This window comes from Phyllopteryx taeniolatus, chromosome 16, assembly GCF_024500385.1.
Source record: "Phyllopteryx taeniolatus isolate TA_2022b chromosome 16, UOR_Ptae_1.2, whole genome shotgun sequence".
Taxonomy (NCBI): Eukaryota; Metazoa; Chordata; class Actinopteri; order Syngnathiformes; family Syngnathidae; genus Phyllopteryx; species Phyllopteryx taeniolatus.
Window position 1 is genome coordinate 17,062,425 of NC_084517.1, and position 20,687 is coordinate 17,083,111.

The following is a 20,687-nucleotide window of genomic DNA, read 5'->3' on the forward strand; positions in this document are numbered from 1 at the left end:
AAAAAAAAAAAAAAAAAAAAAAAAAGCAATTTGCATTGTCACGCAAACATGCTTGACTCCACTGAATAATTGCACTGCAGCTCTTGTTTTCGCTGCTAGCTAATGGCCTTCCAGCGTGTGTTCACAGATTTACTTGTTATGGTACATACAGTACACATACTGTGTGTGAAGTGAATAGTGTATATAAGAGTTCTATAAGGAGGCAACAACAAATGTGTGTGAAATAAAAGGATGCGTGTTAAAGTCTGCTGGTGTCCCTTAAAAGTTGCCCTAATAAAAATTCCTAAAAATATTCATTTTCGGACATAGGTAGTGTAGAGCAGATCTATAACATCGAGCAATACATAGGAGCAATCGCAACAAGCCATAGATATATAACATACAAACATTGGAGTAAATACACGCAGTGAGCAGGCTAAGTTAATTGGTATTTAGGATAACAACAGTGTAGCATTATTTTACAAATAATACTTGTGCATTACCTCAGACAAATGATGAGGCTGTTGATTTTGGAGGGATTCAAGTGACCACAACCGCATAGCTTTAAAAATATCATTTTGTGGTGCATAGATAAACATTACGAAGGTTCTTGATTTAATCTAGATACGTTTTTAAGAAAAGAACGGTACAAATGGAAGCAGTCGAGCAGCTTTAGACTGGAGCTGCTTTGGACATGGGTAATAACGTAATGTAATAATAGGGTTATGGTTTTGACTAAGAGCAATCATCTGTGAAAAGTTTAAGTTTACTGAAGCTGTGTGACCAGTAGAGTGCTGACCTGAAACTTTATTTAGTGCACCGAGGCCAAGTTATGTCCCGTTGTGTTCCTTTGACTTCATGAAAATAATGCAAAAGGAGACCCTGGAAAATTAAAGAGCCTTTTCCTCCACTCACACTAACACCTGAAAAGTGCTGAGTCCACATTTCCTTCCGTCCGGGTCCGCTCGGGAGTGCGTTTTGGAAGATATTGGTCAGCGCAGAGGCAAACGAAAGCATTTAATCATCTGTGGAAAGGGAACAAACTAAAAGGACAAATAATCTCTTGAGTGTTTTATGAATAGCTATAATGCCTTTAAAAGGATTTATTCTATAATTAAATGCATCGGTGGCAGTCTTTAACTTCATCATGAGGTGGAATGTTTGCAGATTGTGCTCTGTGGTTCAGCTGCTCGAGTCACCATGTTTTAATTATGTAAAAAATATATTTATCCTGCTCGTCTTCATCTTTGGGAACACAAAACTGGGAACGCAGTCCGAATGCATGCGTAGAGAACCCAAAACACCGGAGTCCGGGATGCTTCACCCACAAGTCTCCTACTCTTGACATTCTTAAATATTGTGATGCTTCAGAACCTTACTACAAAAATAAATAAATAAATAAATAAATAAAATAAATGCATACAAAAACTAGCAGCAGATGCATGAAAAAAAAACAATTGGTTGGTGCAATTTTCAATGGAGCAGAAACAAAATGTAAACAACACATTTCTGCTGGTTTCTCCCGCCTCGGGCAACGTGGACTTCGGATTTGTCTTCCTCTCCTGCAGCATTATGAATTATATTTCCATCCAATTAAAACATAAACAAAGGCTGGACAAAACTTGGGAAGCTGCCTACTTTGTGTAGTACAGATTAACTGACCTCTTTGCAATGCAGATCAATTCTGGATCTACAAGTACTGTTTTGGTTTCATTCTCCACAGTAAACTGTTCACCAGAGTAGCATCAGGCTTGTAGAAATATCACAGAAAATGGCAAACTCAAACAAATGCGTGAAAAAGGAGAGGAGCCCACAGGAAGGTGTGGGATACCACCTACAGTGTCACCCGACTCTCCCACAGGGCTCTCGAATGAGCATCGCCATGACAACTGAACACGAGCAACCGCTTGACCCGCACTAATCAGCTACCATCATATGCTCATCATTTGTTGTTGTATACGTACCAAAAATCAGTGGTTTGCAAACTGACCCCTGGGGCATTCAGGAGCCAAAGATTGGTAGACCCCAAAATATTCTCCAATAATATATTTTGTATAATTTTTGCATACCTATGTATGTGGTCTAGTGTACCAATAAAAGAAAACATGTTTAACCAATTACTCCCCTCTACCTGAACTTTGGGCCCATCCGCTATAAGCGGAACATCACGTGACTGAACCGGAAAACAGGTTGGCAGGCTTGCTGTGTCTGCTGCTACCATTTATTCATTACAAACATGTTATGTAAACACGAACGAAGCCTAAACATCAGCTATTGTCATCTTTGGTGGCTCTGTGGTGACACCTTGGGTTAAAAAAAATATATTGTACACGTTTAAAGTTTCTATGTGATTTCGTCACAGTCATCTTCGCCATTCACCTTTTTATATAAAATTGTCATGAGAACGACATGTGATTGTGATGCTTATATCTCGGTATTTTTTAACTTAGTATCAAAGAACATATAGAGTGGTACCTTGACTTACGAGTGCCCCAACTTATGAGTTTCACCAATAACGAGCCGTCGATTTTTTTCCTTTGTGTTTCACGTCAAAATTTAAACACACAAATAACAACATGAGAACACTCACAAGCACCTCCAGTAGGCCAAAACTCACACTCACAGAGAACAACCGACCATGCTAGTGACGTCACTCATTAGGCCACGCCCCCTTTACCGGCATTCAGCACAGGCGCACAGTTGTTATAACTTCCAGCTTGTCCTAATGTACCATGATTAAACGTCATAAAACCAATGTATTCCTTTACATTCTAGATTTAAAGATTATGTACAGTGTATAAAGTGGGGAAAATTGGTCACGGAACAGATTAAACTCAAAAGTCAAGAGACCACTGTATTTTCAGTTAAATCGGGAGTTCTGTATGGACTGTTTGGTATGCTTAAGGCACATGTGCCCAACTCAAGGCCTGGGGGCCAGATCTGGCCTGCGACATCATGTTATGTGGCCCGCAAAAGAAAATCATGTGCGACTATTTCATATCTCGTTAAAAATGTGTTCCAAAATTGCAAATTGTCTTCACTTTTAATAAAGTTGAGAAATTGTAAGCATTGTTTGCTACCAAGCCACTTTTTAAATATATTGAGCAATATTTAAACAGTTTACCGGGACTTCATATTTCAAAACTAGTTACCCATCAATTTTTGAGTGTATATGTAATAATATGAAGAAACGATTATACATTTATATGGTTTCACAGTCATTATGGCCCTCTAAGGGAGGCCATAACGGCTGTGGCCTGTGACAAAAAGGAGTTTGACACCCCTTAAGGTTTCTTCTGACATAATTCTAAGATATATTAATACATTTGGATTTATATATAGGTTGTATTTTACATGTTTCATCCTAATGTTCAGTATTATTCAGGAAGCACCAACATTTTCCATACTTGTGTTTTATTGCTTGACATTGTTTTGACAGGCAGCCTGTAGATGCTGAATAGCCTCCAACATTGTAGTCACACGCAGACATATTCAGCCATCAAACATTGACATGCAATCAAACAAGCAGGGCCAGTCAAAGACGGCTCCAAGAGGAAGGATTTAACTAAAAAATTTATATCTGTTCTGCAACGCAGACACATGTGAAGCGACAGGGTACTGGGGGGGCCAATAATGACCGTCCGTCTCAAAGGTTCACGTCCTCCTTTTGTCTCGCCGCCTTTGGACTGACCGGAGGACACAAAGACAACAAAATGGGTCATGTTTTGTTTGCGTTCACCTCCAAATGCAGCCACTGTAACTGGGGGTGGGGAGTGTGCGAGTACAGTGGCTCTCGTGACTCAACGTGGCTTGTACTCACCCTCACAGCCTTTATTATTGTCACTCTTGCAGCAGACGACGTGAGAAAAGAGAGGACAGGAAAATGTAATAACATAACAGCCCCCCGAAAAATGGCACAAGATGACACCGCGCCTCCCTACAGATACACATCATTTCAAGCAGCAGCAGGAGGTCAGAATAAAAAGAAAAAAATAGAGAGAGAAAATGGGTTTTGTTGTGTTGTGATAAAAGTATCCATTACCCCCCCCCCCCCCCCCCCCCCCCCCATTATATTTTGGGGAACAACAACATTTTTTGCATTTCTCTAAAACTGTTTAAGATTTTATATTACATCAATTAAATGACAAGCATAAAATAAATTAAAAAAACAAAAAATATATATTTTTAGATTTGTATTCAATTTGTATTCATTTCTCATTGAATAACATGAATCTTAATGGAGAAGATTCATGTTAGAAATTGGCATTTATAAAGGTGTACAATTTGGTGCTAAGCCATATTAGGATTGGCCGGCCTTGGCTGACATATAATGACAATCACAGCACGTTAAAAAAATATTTTGAAAATGTATGTTTCATATCATATGTCAGCCAGCGCACAAGGCAAGCAGAGCTGCAACCATTAACCGATTAATCGAAAAACTAATCAATTATGAAAGTAATCGACAAGGATTTTGATAATCGATTAATCATTTAGAGAGGTTTATCTTAAATTTGTCCATGGCTTGGAATTTCAGCCTCTCAACAGTAAATATTCTCAGATTCTGCAGTCCTCCATGAAAGCAGACCGATTACCTTTATGTTTAATATAAGACATTTGCAAACATCTGCTTTGACTTTGGAAAACAATGCTTTTGCCTATTTTCTGACATAGACCATACCGGTAACTGAATCATAATCAACTTATGTATGTGCATTTTCTGTACTGTCAGTTTCAAATAATGTCCTGTTTTTAAAAAAGGTATGGAAATTGAAACAGTTTCAATTAATTGAAAAAAATAAATGATCAAACTCAGTTGCAGCCCTCTATTTATTAAAACTGTTAGATTTTAATATTGCTATGTATTCTTCCAGCATGAAGAATCTTTGTAAAGACAGAATTTTGCATTGAATATAACAGTGTGCGGGTGTGCCCAATGAAATGTCCAGTAGGCACCTGCTTATAATTGCACAGACTCCCCCTTTCATCATGCATAGCCCCTCGACTCATGCCCAGAGAGACGCATCATAAATATAATTTCGCACACACAGCAAGAGAGGGAGAGTTTTTGTTTCTACGTGGTGCGTTACGTTGCGTGCTGCCCCTACCGTGCGCACATTGCAAGTGCAGCAGCAGTCACCTTGCAACCTCTTCGCCGCTCCTCGCGCAGTGCAGGACGGAGGAGGACCGAGGAGAAAGACACAGAGCAAGATAGAAGGAGAGCGTCCGCTTGGCACCTTGACACTATTATCTAAAAGTCTCACACACCCCTCGCCACAAACATCGGACCTTGCCCCCCCCCACACACCATCTCGAATTCAGCGACAAGCAGAAGCAGAAGCAGAGCTACTGTGCGAGACCCTGAGCCGGGCGAGAACTGCGCGTGTGCGTCCCCACACACCTCCCCTCCACCCTCCGGTGATGAGGCTGCTGGAGCACAGGAGAGAAAAACATCAGTAGCGGTAGAAGAGGAGGAGGAAAAAGGAAGAAACTGCAGAAAGCAAACATTTGGACGAGGATGCATCTCCTCAGTGCCATGTTCCTGCTTGTCATGTCAGCTGTCATGTCCTGCCAGGTAGGAAACGCAAACACGGCCCTCATACTTGTTTTAAACTTCACATGGCTGGCTTTTTTGCATGCATATACGGCGGACGGCTTTAAAGTAGAAATGTTGTTTTCTTTTTTTGGTGGCCGTGGTCCAGTGTTTTAGTTAATTGTAGTGAATGTGCACTGTAGTCAATTGTGCTCAAGTGAGTGACTGAATTGACTCAGTTAAGGCTTTTTTTTTTTTCCTTTTTCCCTCTCCTGGAGAGTGTTCGATTCTAAGTTTAAGCACAAGTTGAATTCATGCACCCAACAGTACCTTCCGTAGGGCCACTTTATTAGGTACACCGAGACTATCCGTCCTTTTTTCTCCTCGAGCCTTTCACAGCTGAGGAAGGGCTCGCCTGGACTGGCATACAAAATCGCAGACAAATAAGAATTCACACCTAAGGACAATTTAGTGCGTTCAATTAACCTAACATGCAAGTTTTTGGAACAAAAAAGGCTTCTTTTACCTCAATAAAAGTGCTCATGTTTTTATTTTATTTTTTTTAATTTTTTTTTAAAGCACATGGGCAGTCAACCTGAGGCTCGTGGGCCATTCGTACAGCCCGCAGGAGTATTTGAGCAAGCCCGCCATGCAAAAATATAAATCCTCAAAGCAACTGTTGAAGGGGAAGAAGTGTTTAACCCATAAATACGCATCGTATATATTAATAAACATTTGTTTCATATTTTTAAAGTTTGGTGTTTAGAATCTCAGCTCAAGACCTCTCGTTTTTAAGTTCACATTTTCTGCAGGTACTCCAGCTTGCACCCACATTCCCGAACCATGCATGTTAGGTTCATTGAACACTAAATCGTCCATTGATGTGAATGTGAGCGTGAATGCTTTTTTCCGTCTGTATGTGCCCTGCGATTGGAAAAATGAGCCTCATCATCATCACTATGAAAGCAGAATTCTACATACGGCTCTCATATTGGGTGTTAGGCGTGCCTAATGTTATGGTGGCTGAGCTTAGGTGGATTGGTTTCACCGCAGAAGCCGAGCGCGTGCGACGGAGGAAACCCACAGCCCAGTTTTGTCGGCGGTGACGGGCGACGATGTGACAGTTGTAAAGCGAAACGGTGGCGCGGTAAATTATTTGACCCAGAAAAGCTATGGAGTCAAGAGAGGAGCATGCCAACTGGCAAAATAGGGTTCAGCTGGTCACCATGCAAATTTTCTGACAGCCTACAAAGCCTCTGCCTGCGACATGACAGACAGACAGACAGACAGGCAGGCAGGCAGGCAGCCGGTCATGGACGGGCTGGTGGCCTCGCAGCATCAGCAGAAGCAGAAAGTACCGGACGTGAGGTGCCACGGACAGAGTCGAGTCACATCCTGTTCCATTTGAGTAGCCGTTGCTTCGTACTGGACAGTTAGGTAAGCAAGTCGAGCTACACAATGGATAGCGACAGTTTGGAGTTATTCTGAAAAGCCATTATTACACGGGGTGCTATTTAGCATCTACGTAGGAAAATTCATTTGTGTTTGTTACTGATAATTAATTGCAATGCTCATATTGCACTGAACAGACGGACCCTTCGCGAAATGATTTTGCCCAATTTGTTTTTCCATGGTTATCACACTTTTTTCCTCTGCTATCCCCAATCTTTGTGGTGACATCACACGCACACACACACACACACACACAAACAAACAAACAGACCAAAGAAGAAGAAAGAACAAATCTGAACGAGATTTGCTATAGACTGCAGTGACTCCCCAAGCGTGGTAGTAGTACCACGTACCAGTAGTATGCAAGCTCCCTCTAGTGGTATGTGAAAGAATCACTGTGTAAGTACAAGCACAGTTCAGTTATGTTTAACTTTTTGGTTTAACATTTGCACATTTGTTTAATCATTGTTCTTAAACTTTTGAGGTGCAATTTTAATTTTAACTTTGTGGCAATATATTTTTATTGAATTATTAAGTAGTTTTTTTTCATATCTAAGTTCAGTGTCAGTGCATAATGTTACAGTGCCGACATGTTATATGTACTTTTTGGGAATAAAACTTCTGTCTCATTTTTGATGAGCACTTGGGTCTACTACGCTACTCTATTTTATGTCGGTAACGATGGTGGCGCTTGAAGAGAATTTTTTTTTTTTTTTTTTTTGGGGAGGTACTTCGAGAACCACTGCGTTAGTCTTGCGTGACTTCCCGCATAGCATCAATTCACCATCCAAATTTGGGACTTTTGAGGCCTATTTTGCCAGAAATGTTCTCCATCGACTTGAGTCTCCACGGTAAATTTGACTTTCAAAAATTGACAAAAAAAAAAAGACGACTATATATAGATTCATGTCCACGTACGTTAGGAATAATTTTCAAGAGTGAAAAAAAGCTCCCAACCCCCCCCTCCAATTGGCCCCCTAAAAAAAACTTTTTTTCCCCTCCAATTGTCCCCGAGGACTTTCATCTCTTAAGAGTCCACACAAGTCAAATTAATCCCGTTAATCTTTTCAAGCATGACCGCAGCGAGAGTAATTTCACTTAACAAGCCGTGATTAAGCCTATATTGGATTAAATATGCTTTGATCCATTGCAAGGTTATCTGGTGCAATACTGCTGGTATTGTGCTAGCAGTATAATACTGTGACATTTAGAAATTGCACGGGCCTTACACGGTGCATACTCGTGCTTCACATCTCGTGTACGCGACGTATACACGACCTTTTCTAAACCAGAAGAGTATACTTTATTGTATTTATAGGTTATTAATTAAAAAAAAAAAAAAAAAAAAAAAGCAGCAGCTGATGACTCACTGTTCTTTGTAAATACCCTCCCCCTCTTTTGACACTTCATACTATAAATGGCCTTAAGGGACAATTTGATGTAAATGCCCGCATTAAATATTCAAGCGGCTGAATGAAAATGCATTGCCACCCGTCTCGGGGCCGATTGCGCTGAAATAAAGAATTGATACCTTCCTGCGTATGCGGAGCCATGGAGGCGACGCTCCCCCACCCGCACTGCATCGGCGCACGCATAACTCCATATTGTCTGGTGAGGTTCCAGAAATATTTAGAGCACTTTAATGAGACAGATGCACTTGTTCATTCGCCGCATGTGTTCATTAAGGACCCATAAAGCCTCGGGGGTCCTCGCTGATAAAGACAGACACCCGCTCGGCACAGACGCTTTCCTGAGACTACTATGTTTGGTTTGCACTATATTCCCGGCGGCCACGCCGAGATATTTAAAGTGTTAAAAAAAAAAAAGTTTTTTTTTTTTTTTTTTAAATTAAAAATTGCCACGGCAGCCACGGTGCGGATTAGAAACCTCGTCGGCCATAGTAAAACGGGGTGAACGCAACTAAACCTGACAGTATGATATATTTATTTGAAAACGGCCAGTGCATATTAATGAATATTTGCATATAAATGTGCCAGATTATAGCCACATAGTTTCCAACTGTGGTCCCGCGCATAAAACAGAGAAAAATAGAGCAAGTGTGCAAAAGAGAAGTGCTTACTGTAGAGGACTGTAACGTAAAGTGCCATAATAAGTTAAGGGGGACTGGGGCAGTGGCGCATATCAAAATTTGGAGGCACTCCGAAGTGGCATATGTATTTCCCGGCATCTCACGCTTGCCACCGACAACTCTTTTAAAGCTAACCCGCGTTTAATTTACCTATTTGCCCGCCACGGCATACTGGTTTACATCACCTAACATTGTGAGAGAAGAGAGCACAAGCACTGCGCAGTGTACGTGAAAATATTGCCAAATGAAATTATTGACAGAAAACACACTATAATCAAACATTTGAGCTTCAGTATTGGACCCCGCCCCCATCTCGCTGACGCCGACTCTGGAGCCCGGCCCGGTAGAGTGAGCTCCATTTGACTCTGCTAGCTTGCAGCGCTGTCCCATTTGAAAGGGGGACGGAGGGCTTCCGTCACTGGTCGAAAAACAACAAGGCGAGGTTGACGGCAGCCAACACTGACGTTTTCTAGGCCGCTCCCAACTCCAAAGTGCAGCGGGGCTGAAAATCTAATTGGCTGACATCCTCAAGCACGGAATCACAAGCCCCTTGTGTACATACACTGGGTACGGAAAGTATTCCGACCCCCTTAAATTTGTCACTCTTTTTTATATTGCAGCCATTTGCTAAAATCATTTAAGTAAATTTTTTTCCACATTAATGTACACACAGCATCCCATATTGACAGAAAAAAACAGAATTATTGACATTTTTGCAGGTTTATTAAAAAAGAAAAACTGAAATATCACACAGCCAAAGGTATTCAGACCCCTTCGCTCAGTATTTAGTGGAAGCACCCTTTTGAGCTAATACAACCATGAGTCTTTTTGGAAATGATGCAACAAGTTTTTCACACCTGGATTTGGGGATCATCTGCCATTCCTCCTGGCAGATCCTCTCCAGTTCTGTCAGGTTGGATGGTGAACGTTGGTGGGCAACCATTTTCAGGTCTTTCCAGAGATGCTCAATTGGGTTTAAGTCAGGGCTCTGCCTGGGCCATTCAAAACCAGTCACGGAGTTGTTCTGAAGCCACTCCTTCGGTAATTTAGCTGTGTGCTTAAGGTCATTGTCTTTTTTGAAGGTGAACCTTCGGCCCAGTCTGAGGTTCTGAGCACTCTGGAGAAGGTGTCCGTCCAGGATATTCCTGTACTTGCCCGCATTCATCTTTTCTTCGATCTCAACCGGTCTCCCTGTCCCTGCAGCTGAAAAACACCCCCACAGCATGATGCTGCCACCACCATGCTTCACTGTTGGGACCGTATTGTACAGGTGATAAGCAGTGCCTGGTTTTCTCCACACATTCCACTTAGAATTAAGGCCAACAATTTCTATCTTGGTCTCATCAGACCAGAGAATCTTATTTCACACCATCTTGGAGTCCTTCAGGTGTTTTTTAGCAAACTCCATGCGGGATTTTGTGTGTCTTGCACTGAGTAGAGGCTTCCGTCGGGGCACTCTGCCATAAAGCCCCGACTGGTGGAGGGCTGCAGTGATGGTTGACTTTCTAGAACGTTTCTCCAATCTCCAGACTGCATCTCTGGAGCTCAGCCACAGTGATCTTTGGGTTCTTCTTTAACTCTCTCACCAAGGCTCTTCTCCCCCGATTGCTCAGTTTGGCTGGACGGCCAGCTCTACGAAGGGCTCTGGTCGTCCCAAACGTCTTCCAAGGATTGGAAGATTTTCTTTTTTAATAAATCAGCAAAAATCTGAACAATTACTTTTTTTTCTGTCAATATGGGCTGCTGTGTGTACATTGATGAGGAAAAAAATAAACGTAAATGATTTTAACAAATGGCTGCAATATAACTAAGAGTGAAAAATTTAAGGGGGTCTGAAAACTTTCCGTACCACTGTAAATGGCTGGATTTGGCAACAATTTAGCGGCCGCTCTCTTGTACCAGGAGTTATGATTAACAAAAGGTTTGAGGGGTTTCCTCATTCCAGATAGCTATGATGATAAGAGAAACTCTACCAGCGTTGCTTTATAACTGTAAAACTACAAAACAGGTACCAGAAAAAGGCTAATGTTTGGGTGACTGAGGGACATGAAGGAAAATTTACTTTTTAATGGGTTGTATACAAATAGTTGGGGTCTCTGGAGTGCCTGCCCACCCATCAAGTGTGAAATTGCTCGAACCAAGTAAATCTTTTGTTATCTGGCCGTTTCTGAAAATGTGTCCGTGAGCGAGTCAGATTGTGTTGTTACAAAAACTAAGAGAAATGTTTATTTTAGCCAGCGGTGGTTTTTGCACAAACAGGAAGGTGCTCAATGGATTGATTATCACGCACATCCGTTATGAATGGCCGGTCAAACCAAAAACAAAATCAACACACCCACGAGCATTCAAGCAGCCGAAGACCTGGAAAGCAATGATGCTAAAATGGAAAATACTGCGTCAGCACCTGAGGACCACAAGAGCAAACTCAAACTCAGAACGCTCAGTCACAGCGGGGCGGGGCAAACATCTGCGTGGGCTCATGTCCAATATGGGCATCTGTGATTAGTCCACAGGCATCGCCTCGCTGCTGACCTGAGCCAAAAAGCACATCTGCTGAGCATGTCCAAGTCCAGTCAAAGCAACAGCAATCAGAGGTGTGGACTCCAGTCACATGACAGGGACTCGAGTCATGAATTTGATGACTTTAGACTCGTCTTGATAATATGTTACAAGACTTGCAACTCAACATGGACTTCAACAACGAGTCGTGACTTCACTTGGACTTGAACTCACTGACTTATATTAACTAATTACTAATTACTCATATTTTTTCACACAGTGCCCCCTAGTGTTCCGACTGAGATACCACAGTTGGATAAAATTGTGCCTTGATAAAAAGATGACAAGCTTGTGTTCCTCTTTCTTTAAATTGCCTTATGTTTTTGATATTCACAGTGAATGCCAAGTTTAAACTGAAATCTAATTAATCAAATTTCCTCACTAGGAATGTTTGTTTGTTTGTTTCCTGCTGTACGCACAATGTGAAATTCAGAAAAATACTGTTATTTAAAGGAGGAAACCAATTGGTCGTTCATTAAGTGAAATGTTTCATTTTCTCGTATATTCATAATTGCTCTTTAACCAAACAAAAATCTATTTTAATACTCATAATTGCTTATTCTGATATAATTGTCAGTAGAATACTAATTACTACTAAGTACTATTATATTAATTACTAATTGCATCAATCACTACTGGATGCAATTTTGTATTTGTGACAGGTCTGTATAATGTCACTTCAGGAATAAAGTGAGAAAAATAAAGTCATAATATAGCATTTTCATAGAATAACTGTAAACCTACTATCAATCGGTTTTGAAGGGCCAATAAACTATAATCCCACCCTTTGACATTTGCTTTGAAGGTGCAAACATTTTGATCAGTCTCCTACTTTTCTTCTAAAGTTTCAATGCACTTGCTTATCAAATTTGTTTTGATATGGATTTTAAAATATATTAAATACATAAATGCAGGATATAATATATTTTTAGTTTGTCGTTAAAATGACTCAAAAGGAGTCGAAACTCAAGGTTTAGGACTTTCGACTTGACTCGGGTACTTGCATGTCTCGACTTGAGACTTGACTCGGGACTTGAGGGCAAAGACTTGAGATTTAGTTGTGACTTGACTAAAGCAATGACTTGGTCCAACCTCTGACAGCAATAAAACCTCACATACGTGTGCCTCAAAATCTCCCCAAGTATATTACATCGCACAAAAAAAAAAAAACGTTGCCGTTAAAGTGCATCCGGCACCTTTACCAGCAAGACTGGCTCTAAAAGGCTTTTACTGACACAGCAGATGTGTAACAGGCAGGTGAGATTGCCTGTGTTTTGTTGAGAGAAGGCCACGAGACGACAGGCTGGATTGACTGACCTCCACAGCCACAAACAACAAGTGTAGCAAGAGAAAGAATGAAAATCTGCTAAGTCTAAGGCAGCGGATTTAAAAACTGTGGTATGCAAACAATCACTAAATTAAATGTTCAAACTGTGCTGAATGTTACAGTGGCTTAAACATTTTTGTTGTTGTAATAATGCAGTACAATACATTTGTTCACTCGAGTTCAGTTGTATTTAACTTGTAAATACAATACATTTTGCATTTAATCTTTTGGAACAATACATTTTAATTGAATTGTTACTCAAGTACACTATTTATCCCATTTTAATTGCAGTGTTAATATTCAAACTGTGCAGAATGTTTCAGAGGCTTACAGAAAATATTTTTTAGGAATAAAACCTCTGCCTCATTTTTTTTGAGCTTGCACGTCTTAAAACACGTCTTGCTTTTTTAGACGAGAACATGGCTGATATACGGGTTGTCAGCGTGCGGGTGTGGACGTGAGATAGCCGGACAAATACACCTCCACCTTCTTCAGTGCGCTCGCTCCCTCCCTCCGCTCCCATTTACGCACCAGCGTGCCGTCTCACAATCATGCACAGATAATGGCATCGCATTGTGTTGGCGAGATTGAATAGTAGCTGATGATTGTTCATGATGACAATGCTGAATGGCAACCAAAACGACATTTCTCTCCTTTAAAAAGAGATTCTGTTTAAGGTGCTGCATTCCATCAGTTTTGGGCCACTATTTCACAGTACTCTTACGAAGTGCGATTGTGATTTATTGATAGAATAATGGATTGTTACCCTCCCCATAGTAATGTTAATGTGTTGGAAAGAGGTTTATTTACCAGAATTTTTACAAAAACGTTAGAATTTTGCGACAGCAGAACAGTGGCTGGAGCTGAGCAAGACTGCTTCACAGGTTGTTGGGTTCAAATCTCAGCTGCTGCTTTCCAATGTTGAGTTTGCATTTGATCCCCGTGCTTGTATGGTTTGTCCAAGTACTCCGTCTTCCTCCCACATTCCAAAAACACACGTGTTGAGTTCATTGAAGAATATAAATCCTCCATAGCATATACAGTTTTGTTTATATGTGCCCAGCGACTGCCTGACGACCAGTCCTGGGTGGAGTCCGCCTCTCGCCCTTAAGTCAGCTGGTATAGGCTCCAGAAAATAGATGCATGATTTTTTTTCCCCCTTAAAATATTTTTGCATTTCACTTATAGCAGCGGTTAACTTATTTTTACAGTATTTGTTTTTAATCACATACACCTCTGCTGTGTGTTTTCATACAAATCTGGCAAAAAGTATGAAGCCTTGTAAAAAAAAAAGTGTCGTGGTCCATTTACAGTAATTAGCAGTACAGCGGTGCCTTGACTCACGAGATTAATTTGTTCCGAGACCACGCTCTTAACTCAGAACACAACGATGCATTTAACTACTAAGTGACACAGTAAGCTGCAGTAATATCAGTTATTTTTCAGAGGATAAAAAAAAATTATATTCCTGCTAATATTGTTTTGTCGGTCTACGTGTTGCTGTAATGGTTGTGTTCAAAAGTCCCTCGCTTAAAGGGTTATAACTACCACAACATTGATGTCAGTTTTGTTAGCCCATCGATGGTGTTAGCATTAAGCTAGCAGAATTTGTTAAATACACAGTATGCAGTTCTATGTTTTATGTTCAAACTTGAACTGGGAGTCGCATTAAACCGCTTCAAGCAAGCACTGTGTATTGAATTGTTCACTACCCGTTACTTGTTGTGATGTTTCGCCGTCAACCTTTTCAGTGCTCATAACTCAAATTTTGGAGTGCAACTCAAGACAAAAAAAAACACAAATTAAAAAAAATTGGCCGAGCAACAGTTTGTAGCTTGTAAAAGTCGGACTACTCACAAGTCGAGGTATTACTGTAGTTGTGTGTGTGTTACTTTCCACTTCATTCCACAGAAAGTACATCAGACCTGCAGAAATGACATACAGTACAACATACAGCAAAAATGTGTTTTCTCATCTAAAATCAAAGAGGTATTACCTACTATACAGCCACGCACATGTGACTTTTACTAATGGATATCCTGTCCTTCCCACACTGTCAGAGTGGAGAATCGTGTATTCAAACCGGGTCTGTAAATGACCACAGACTGGCCAGTGCTTCCTTGGGGTATGTGTGTGTGTGTGTGTTTGGGGGGGGGGGGGCCGCGTGGGCTCCAAACGACCTCTGTCGCGTTGTTTTCGGTTTCGTAGAAAAACCTCGAGGCCTGTTGCCCTTACGTGACCATTAGTGTTCACAAGGACCGAGCTCGTGTGGCTCATAAATTGGCATTCCGAAGGTCTGTGAGGGAAAAAAACCCATTAATGCTTTCTGTTGTAGACAAATGTGACCTTTTTTCTCACTACTTTTCATTATGACTAAATAATGCACACGTGCTTTCTAATATTCTCACGGTTACGTGTGCGCCCTGCTGTCAAGTGTGAGATAAATATCATCCTTGTATCACACTCTAAGAACCAACCCAGCCACCCCCACCTCCTCACTTTCCCCCTTTCATTCTGTGCCAGTGTGTGCTGGAGGGCGCACGCCTCCCAGAGGTTCACGTCTATGACTCTAAGCAAGAGTGACAATCCTCGGACAACACCCTGACCAGGGACACCCATGCACACGCACTGCTTCATTCTCACACACACACAAGCTGCGTCTGTCTCTGCCTTCTGCTTGCATGTTCACAAGCATGTCAGCGATGGGCTTGGAGTCAATGAGCAGAAGCGACGCATGGAATAGATACCAGGGCAGTGACAAGGGGGGTGGGGGAGGTCACGTGGGGGCGGTTAGAGTGAGCCGGTGATCACATGTGACGAGCATTAGCAAAATCTCTTTCATTTTTGTCTTTTTTATGTAGCCGCTGCATTTACATAATGAGAATGCATTTCCTACTGGCTTTATTTGTTACAACAAATTCTAGCTATGCACAAAAATTATTATTATTTTTTTTAATTGTCGAACTGGAGAAAGGACGGGTTTACTGTTTGTCGTACATAGTGACCCCCCCCCACCTATTTGCAGCTCGCTATTAATGAAATCACGTATTTGCTTTTTTTTTTTCTCCTGTAGAGCCTATCCTCTGGGATTCACCCCCAAAACCTTTTTGGATCTCTCTCCCTTCGAGAAACTTTGTTCTGTTCGACTGATCAAGTCAGATTCTCCACAAACCTCATTTATAATACCACAGCGGGAGCTTAAAAACGCCACAGTGACACAGTAAAACTGTTCCGGCATTAAAGGGATACAGATTTTCCATTCTGCTTGAAGCCGAACAGGACAAAAAAGTTTTGCAAATTTTTTAGGTCTCTGTAGGAGCCAAGATGCCACATCAGGCAAATAGAGAAGTACAGTAATTAGGTCAAGGAGGTATTTCTATTCATGTCTTTGTTCTTGATCTTTGTATGTCTGGGATGAGCCAAGTTTAGCCTGGGTTGTTAGCAGGAAGTACAGAGAGTCTTCGCCATATGTCTATGTTTTTGCTGATGCATTTTCTTTTTCTAAATCAAATCATTTAAAAGCCATTTATTTTTTAGTCTAATGTAAGTTTCAAATGATGTTAAAGCGTTTGTGGATCAATGTATGTATTCGTAGTTTAAATTATTAATATAAGCAATTGAACATTTTTGGGGGGCATCAATTTATTCTACAAGAGTCGCAATGCCGCCACGCTGCATTTACTTCGAAAAATTAAATATTTCACAATGTTTACCCTTTGTTTATGGACGACGCCATTTTGACGTACTGCGCATGCGCAGTTGTACGGTATAGCTACCAACTGACCTTGGATCACGGATTCACGTAGGCGTGTCCACCGAGACTATCTCCTCGGGAGGATGTCCGATTGGCCGTGCCTGAGGAACTGGACGGATGTTCGCGGCAGAATGAACGGGAGAAAGTTGTGAAAGATTCATTCAACATAATGTGTTGAAAGCTAGCCAGCTGCAAAACAGACCGCGGCAGAGGTACGGCAAGGGATCCCAGTTAAAGTAAGCCATTTTAAACTAAAATGAAAAACCTTTCCGGAGGAAGAAGCGGTTGTCACGACCCGACCGCATCACGACCCGACCACATCCGATCACGTCCTTGGTCCAGGCGCCCTTCCATCGGATGATGCTGAGTCTTCTTTTTGAAGGCGAGACATCTAAAATTGTCCATTATACTAATGCAAGCTAAGCAAATAAATGATAACTTCTACAATTTATCTAACAAAAATGCACCAGCCAAAATGCATCAGTGTACTCTCTTTCCGGTGTTGTGAGAAAATCTGCGACCCACAAAAAGCTGTAACTATAGATAGATCTTTCTATAGATAGTTTTCAAATAATCAAATTAGATTGTTTTATTTGTTGTACAATGACCTCTTTATTTCGGAAGAGTACAAGGAGTAACAATTCGATTATGATTTGGGAGTTGTTTGCTTGTTTCATGCTGGTTCTTTTATGGCTGTTTGCTAAATATTGTATGATGTGGGTAAAAGGTGGGCTACTACTTAAGAGCCCAAAATCTTTGTTCCATGTGCATGTTTCCAGGCAGAGAAGGTTACAAATGGCACAGTGCCATTGCCCGAACATCAAGGGACGATTGAAGTCGAACTTGCTCAGGTGTTTCCAATGGATGCTTGCTGAATGCGTCCCTCTTTCAGCAGGTCCTCTTATGTCTGAGCGAGAGGAGACTTCAGAGCAAACGTTCAACAGCCATGTCTTGCAGCTCTCCTAGGAATGCTTCAGTATCCCTCATAATGGAACTGCGTGTAGTTGCCAGGGACATGGGAGGTGCTAAGACTGCCGCTCCGGAACAAATACCAAAATGAGCAAAAGGACAGTGTGGGAGGGATGCGTTGCGACGTGAAGACTACTCTTTTAAAGGCTGAATCGACAGCCGCTTCACATTTTACGTGGAAGTGCAGGCGGACGTCAAACTAAGTGGTTGTCAAAACCCAATAAAAAGAATCTCGGATTTGTAGTTTTTGAGTTCTGCCAGGGCCAATTATGGCAGCGGTAACATAGAGGTTCTAAAAGATTTCGAAGTGCTGTAAAATTGCCTGCAGAAAACACAATGTGATCCCATAAATACAGCCACTCCTATTTTGCTTTTTCACATGCATACATTTTGTTTTCTTTGGGCATTGCAGTATACAGCACTTCCTGACCAGACTTGTGTGCGACCTTGCCTTTCTTACTCCATGAATCTTTTATGAGCCCACAGCGTGGATTTCTGACTAGGAGATTGGAATACATAAATATGGCGGTTTTGCCCAGAGATCCGATTGTGCATGGGCACAAAAGGCTCGGCTAGATTACTGCTGACTGAGTGGCATACTTGAGATTTATCAGAAGGCAATGAATCAGGGAGTGCTGGACGGCAATAGACGTTGCTTCCACCTGTTTGATCACGCAGCTGGACCACACACACCTTATCCACAGTCCTTTTTCCCCTGTGGAAGATTTTGCACTTCACAGTTGATTACATTTTGCTTAGTCGTCCATTTCCAGTATTGTACGAAATGGCCTGACTGAACGACAGCTGATAAGCCAGTCCTCTTCCTCTCTGAGTAATCGCCACATCCTTCAAATTCTATGATCCACGGCACTATTATCCCCGAGCATCCTCTCCTCGCCGCCGCCAATGCGACAGCTGTCCTCCCCTGTTGAAACTCACTCAGCAGCAGAGTTTTTATTCCGGGCGAATGAGAGATGAGAGCTCGGCACCATGGCGGAAGCGGGCCGGTGAGGGGAGGCATTTAATCAATGCGTTTTCCGCCCCGGCATTGTCAAAGCCGCGCGGTGAGGCGGTTGATGAGATGACGCCGGGCCTCTCTGGCTGCATCTCGACTTAAAAGTTCCACTCAGACAGGCGTGGGGGCCCAGCAGCCACCAGACACTGCCGCATATCAAGCAGCAGCTTGAAGAGCCGCAGCCCCGCCGTGAGGACGTCGATAGAGCGGCTACATCCACGGTGTGCGATTACAGGAGGCGCCGTGGAACGAAGAGCTTCCAGTGCATTATTCTGATGATCGAACACCTCACAGGTTGAAATAAAAACGCACACAGGCTGGGAGTTGCAAAAGATCTGCGCAATTATGGCTGGTGGCCAGCACAAAGGGATTTGACAGCGTTAGTAATAGCTCGGTAAATGAGCAGTGCCTTGGAAATGAAAAAGAAGACAAAGTGGAGTCGGTGGAAATGAAAAGCGGAGATTACAGGCGAGGATGGAAGGAGAAGAGCGAGTGCCTCCCGACTGTGCCTGCAGCGTTGTCATCTCTCCCGTCCTTAACTAAATTTAACTCCATCACCACTTCTGTTTCCCCAACAAGCGCCGACTTACCTTGTAGATCATCTTAAATGTAAATGTTATATACTAGAAATTCTTCCATCCCTGATCCCTCCCCTTTTCTTCATCAGGGTCACGGGTGAGCTGGAACCTATCCCAGCTGACTCTGGGCGAGAGGCCGCGTACACCCTGAACTGGTCGCCAGCCAATCACAGGGTACACATAGACAAACATCCATGGACAATTTCATCTTCAATGAACCTAACGTGTATCTTTTGGGAATGATCATGGAAGTCGCAGTACCCAAAAACACGCAAGCACAGGGAGAACATGCAAAATCCACACAGGGAGGCTGAAGCAGAGATTTGAACCCACCCAGAAGCTCAAAACTGTGAGGTGGACGTGCTCACCACAGGACAAACGTGCTACTGTCTAGAAAGTCAACCCTACAGATTTTGGAAAACAACCCGTTTGTATCAGTTGATTGCTGTAGAAACCTTTCACTGATTTTCCTCATCAGGGAAGCTGGAGCTCATCCCAATTGATTTTGATTGATCGCTCGTCAATGACACAGCCCACAAAAACCATTCAGCCTCGCTGCATCCGAGGGAAGTGATCATGTCAAACTTTGCTGGAGGATCTAATGCTGTAATCCTCGTTATATTTCTAAAGCGAATAGCTGAGTTCTTGAGCCACACTAATGGTGATGTGATGAATAGGTGGTATTCAGGAGAGGGTCTCTCTTCTCTTTCAGCTTTGGCGCCCGAGGCGACGAGAGCGCTTGGGCCGAACGCTCATCGCACGGTCGCAGTTTGAATGCGAGCAGCCGAAGCTTCTTTCTTGTGCAGAATATTTAATCATGGCGCGTTCCAGATTGGCTTTTACACCTACAGGAATTGAATAGACCTGAGATGAACTGATTAAAACAGAAAACTCGTGCAAATTACATCCATCCCTCCATCCATCCACTTTCTAAGGCAACCACGGGTGAGCTGAAGCCAATCACGGCTGACTTGTGCAAGAAACGGGTTATTTGGTGCTTTGCATTGTGTTAGCTTTAAGCTAGCAAAAGGCAAGGTTGTGTAGATCTCTTTGTTTTATATTTAGTTTGACAAACTTGAACTGGGATTCGCATTAAAAGACTTAAGACTTGTTTTTTTGAACAATTGTAAATGAAGCATGTCACCAGAGATTGAAGTTGTGATATTTCGATTGGTAGACCGCAGGTGACTTACAATGCAGATTCTCCATTGTCTCTATTGGTGTCATTCGCATTTTCATTTAAACTCTGGCTAATAGGATGTGTTAGCCTCTAAATCTTATTATTTCTTGTCAATCTAATTCCCCCACGCCGAGAGGTTGAATCTCAGTTTGAAAGCATCTTTGTCCTTTTAGCGCAGTCAATCAGGCGCAAGTCAACAATCTCAAGTCCCAGGAGGGAGGAACATTGTAGTTGGAGGTGTTCATTTGCTGT

At 42.1% G+C, this 20,687-nt stretch overlaps 1 protein-coding gene and 2 long non-coding RNA genes across 6 annotated transcripts in view; 1 reads left to right on the plus strand and 2 right to left on the minus strand.

Annotated features, from left to right (window-relative positions):
- LOC133465622 (uncharacterized) overlaps positions 1-20,687 on the minus strand; it is a 62,741-nt gene that overhangs the window by 20,841 nt on the left and 21,213 nt on the right. Inside the window, exon 3 of one of the 3 annotated variants that reach the window (XR_009784688.1) lies at positions 14,797-14,864. The exons of the other annotated variants lie outside the window; for them this stretch is intronic. This is a non-coding gene — a long non-coding RNA (uncharacterized LOC133465622). The remainder of the gene's footprint in view (positions 1-14,796; positions 14,865-20,687) is intronic. 3 annotated transcript variants of the gene reach the window in all.
- On the minus strand, positions 3,439-5,187 carry LOC133465624 (uncharacterized). Its single transcript, XR_009784691.1, has 3 exons — positions 5,088-5,187; positions 3,800-3,824; positions 3,439-3,665 (listed from the first exon to the last, which is right to left on the minus strand). It is a non-coding gene; the product is annotated as an uncharacterized LOC133465624 (long non-coding RNA).
- olfm2a (olfactomedin 2a) overlaps positions 5,302-20,687 on the plus strand; it is a 55,951-nt gene continuing 40,565 nt past the window's right edge. The window contains exon 1 of one of the 2 annotated variants that reach the window (XM_061748617.1): positions 5,302-5,554. In XM_061748617.1, the coding sequence (XP_061604601.1) occupies positions 5,498-5,554 (57 nt within the window). In that variant the 5' untranslated portion in view covers positions 5,302-5,497. Of the gene's footprint in view, positions 5,555-6,846; positions 6,950-20,687 lie in introns of those variants that run through there. The other variant, XM_061748618.1, reaches the window with a different exon arrangement.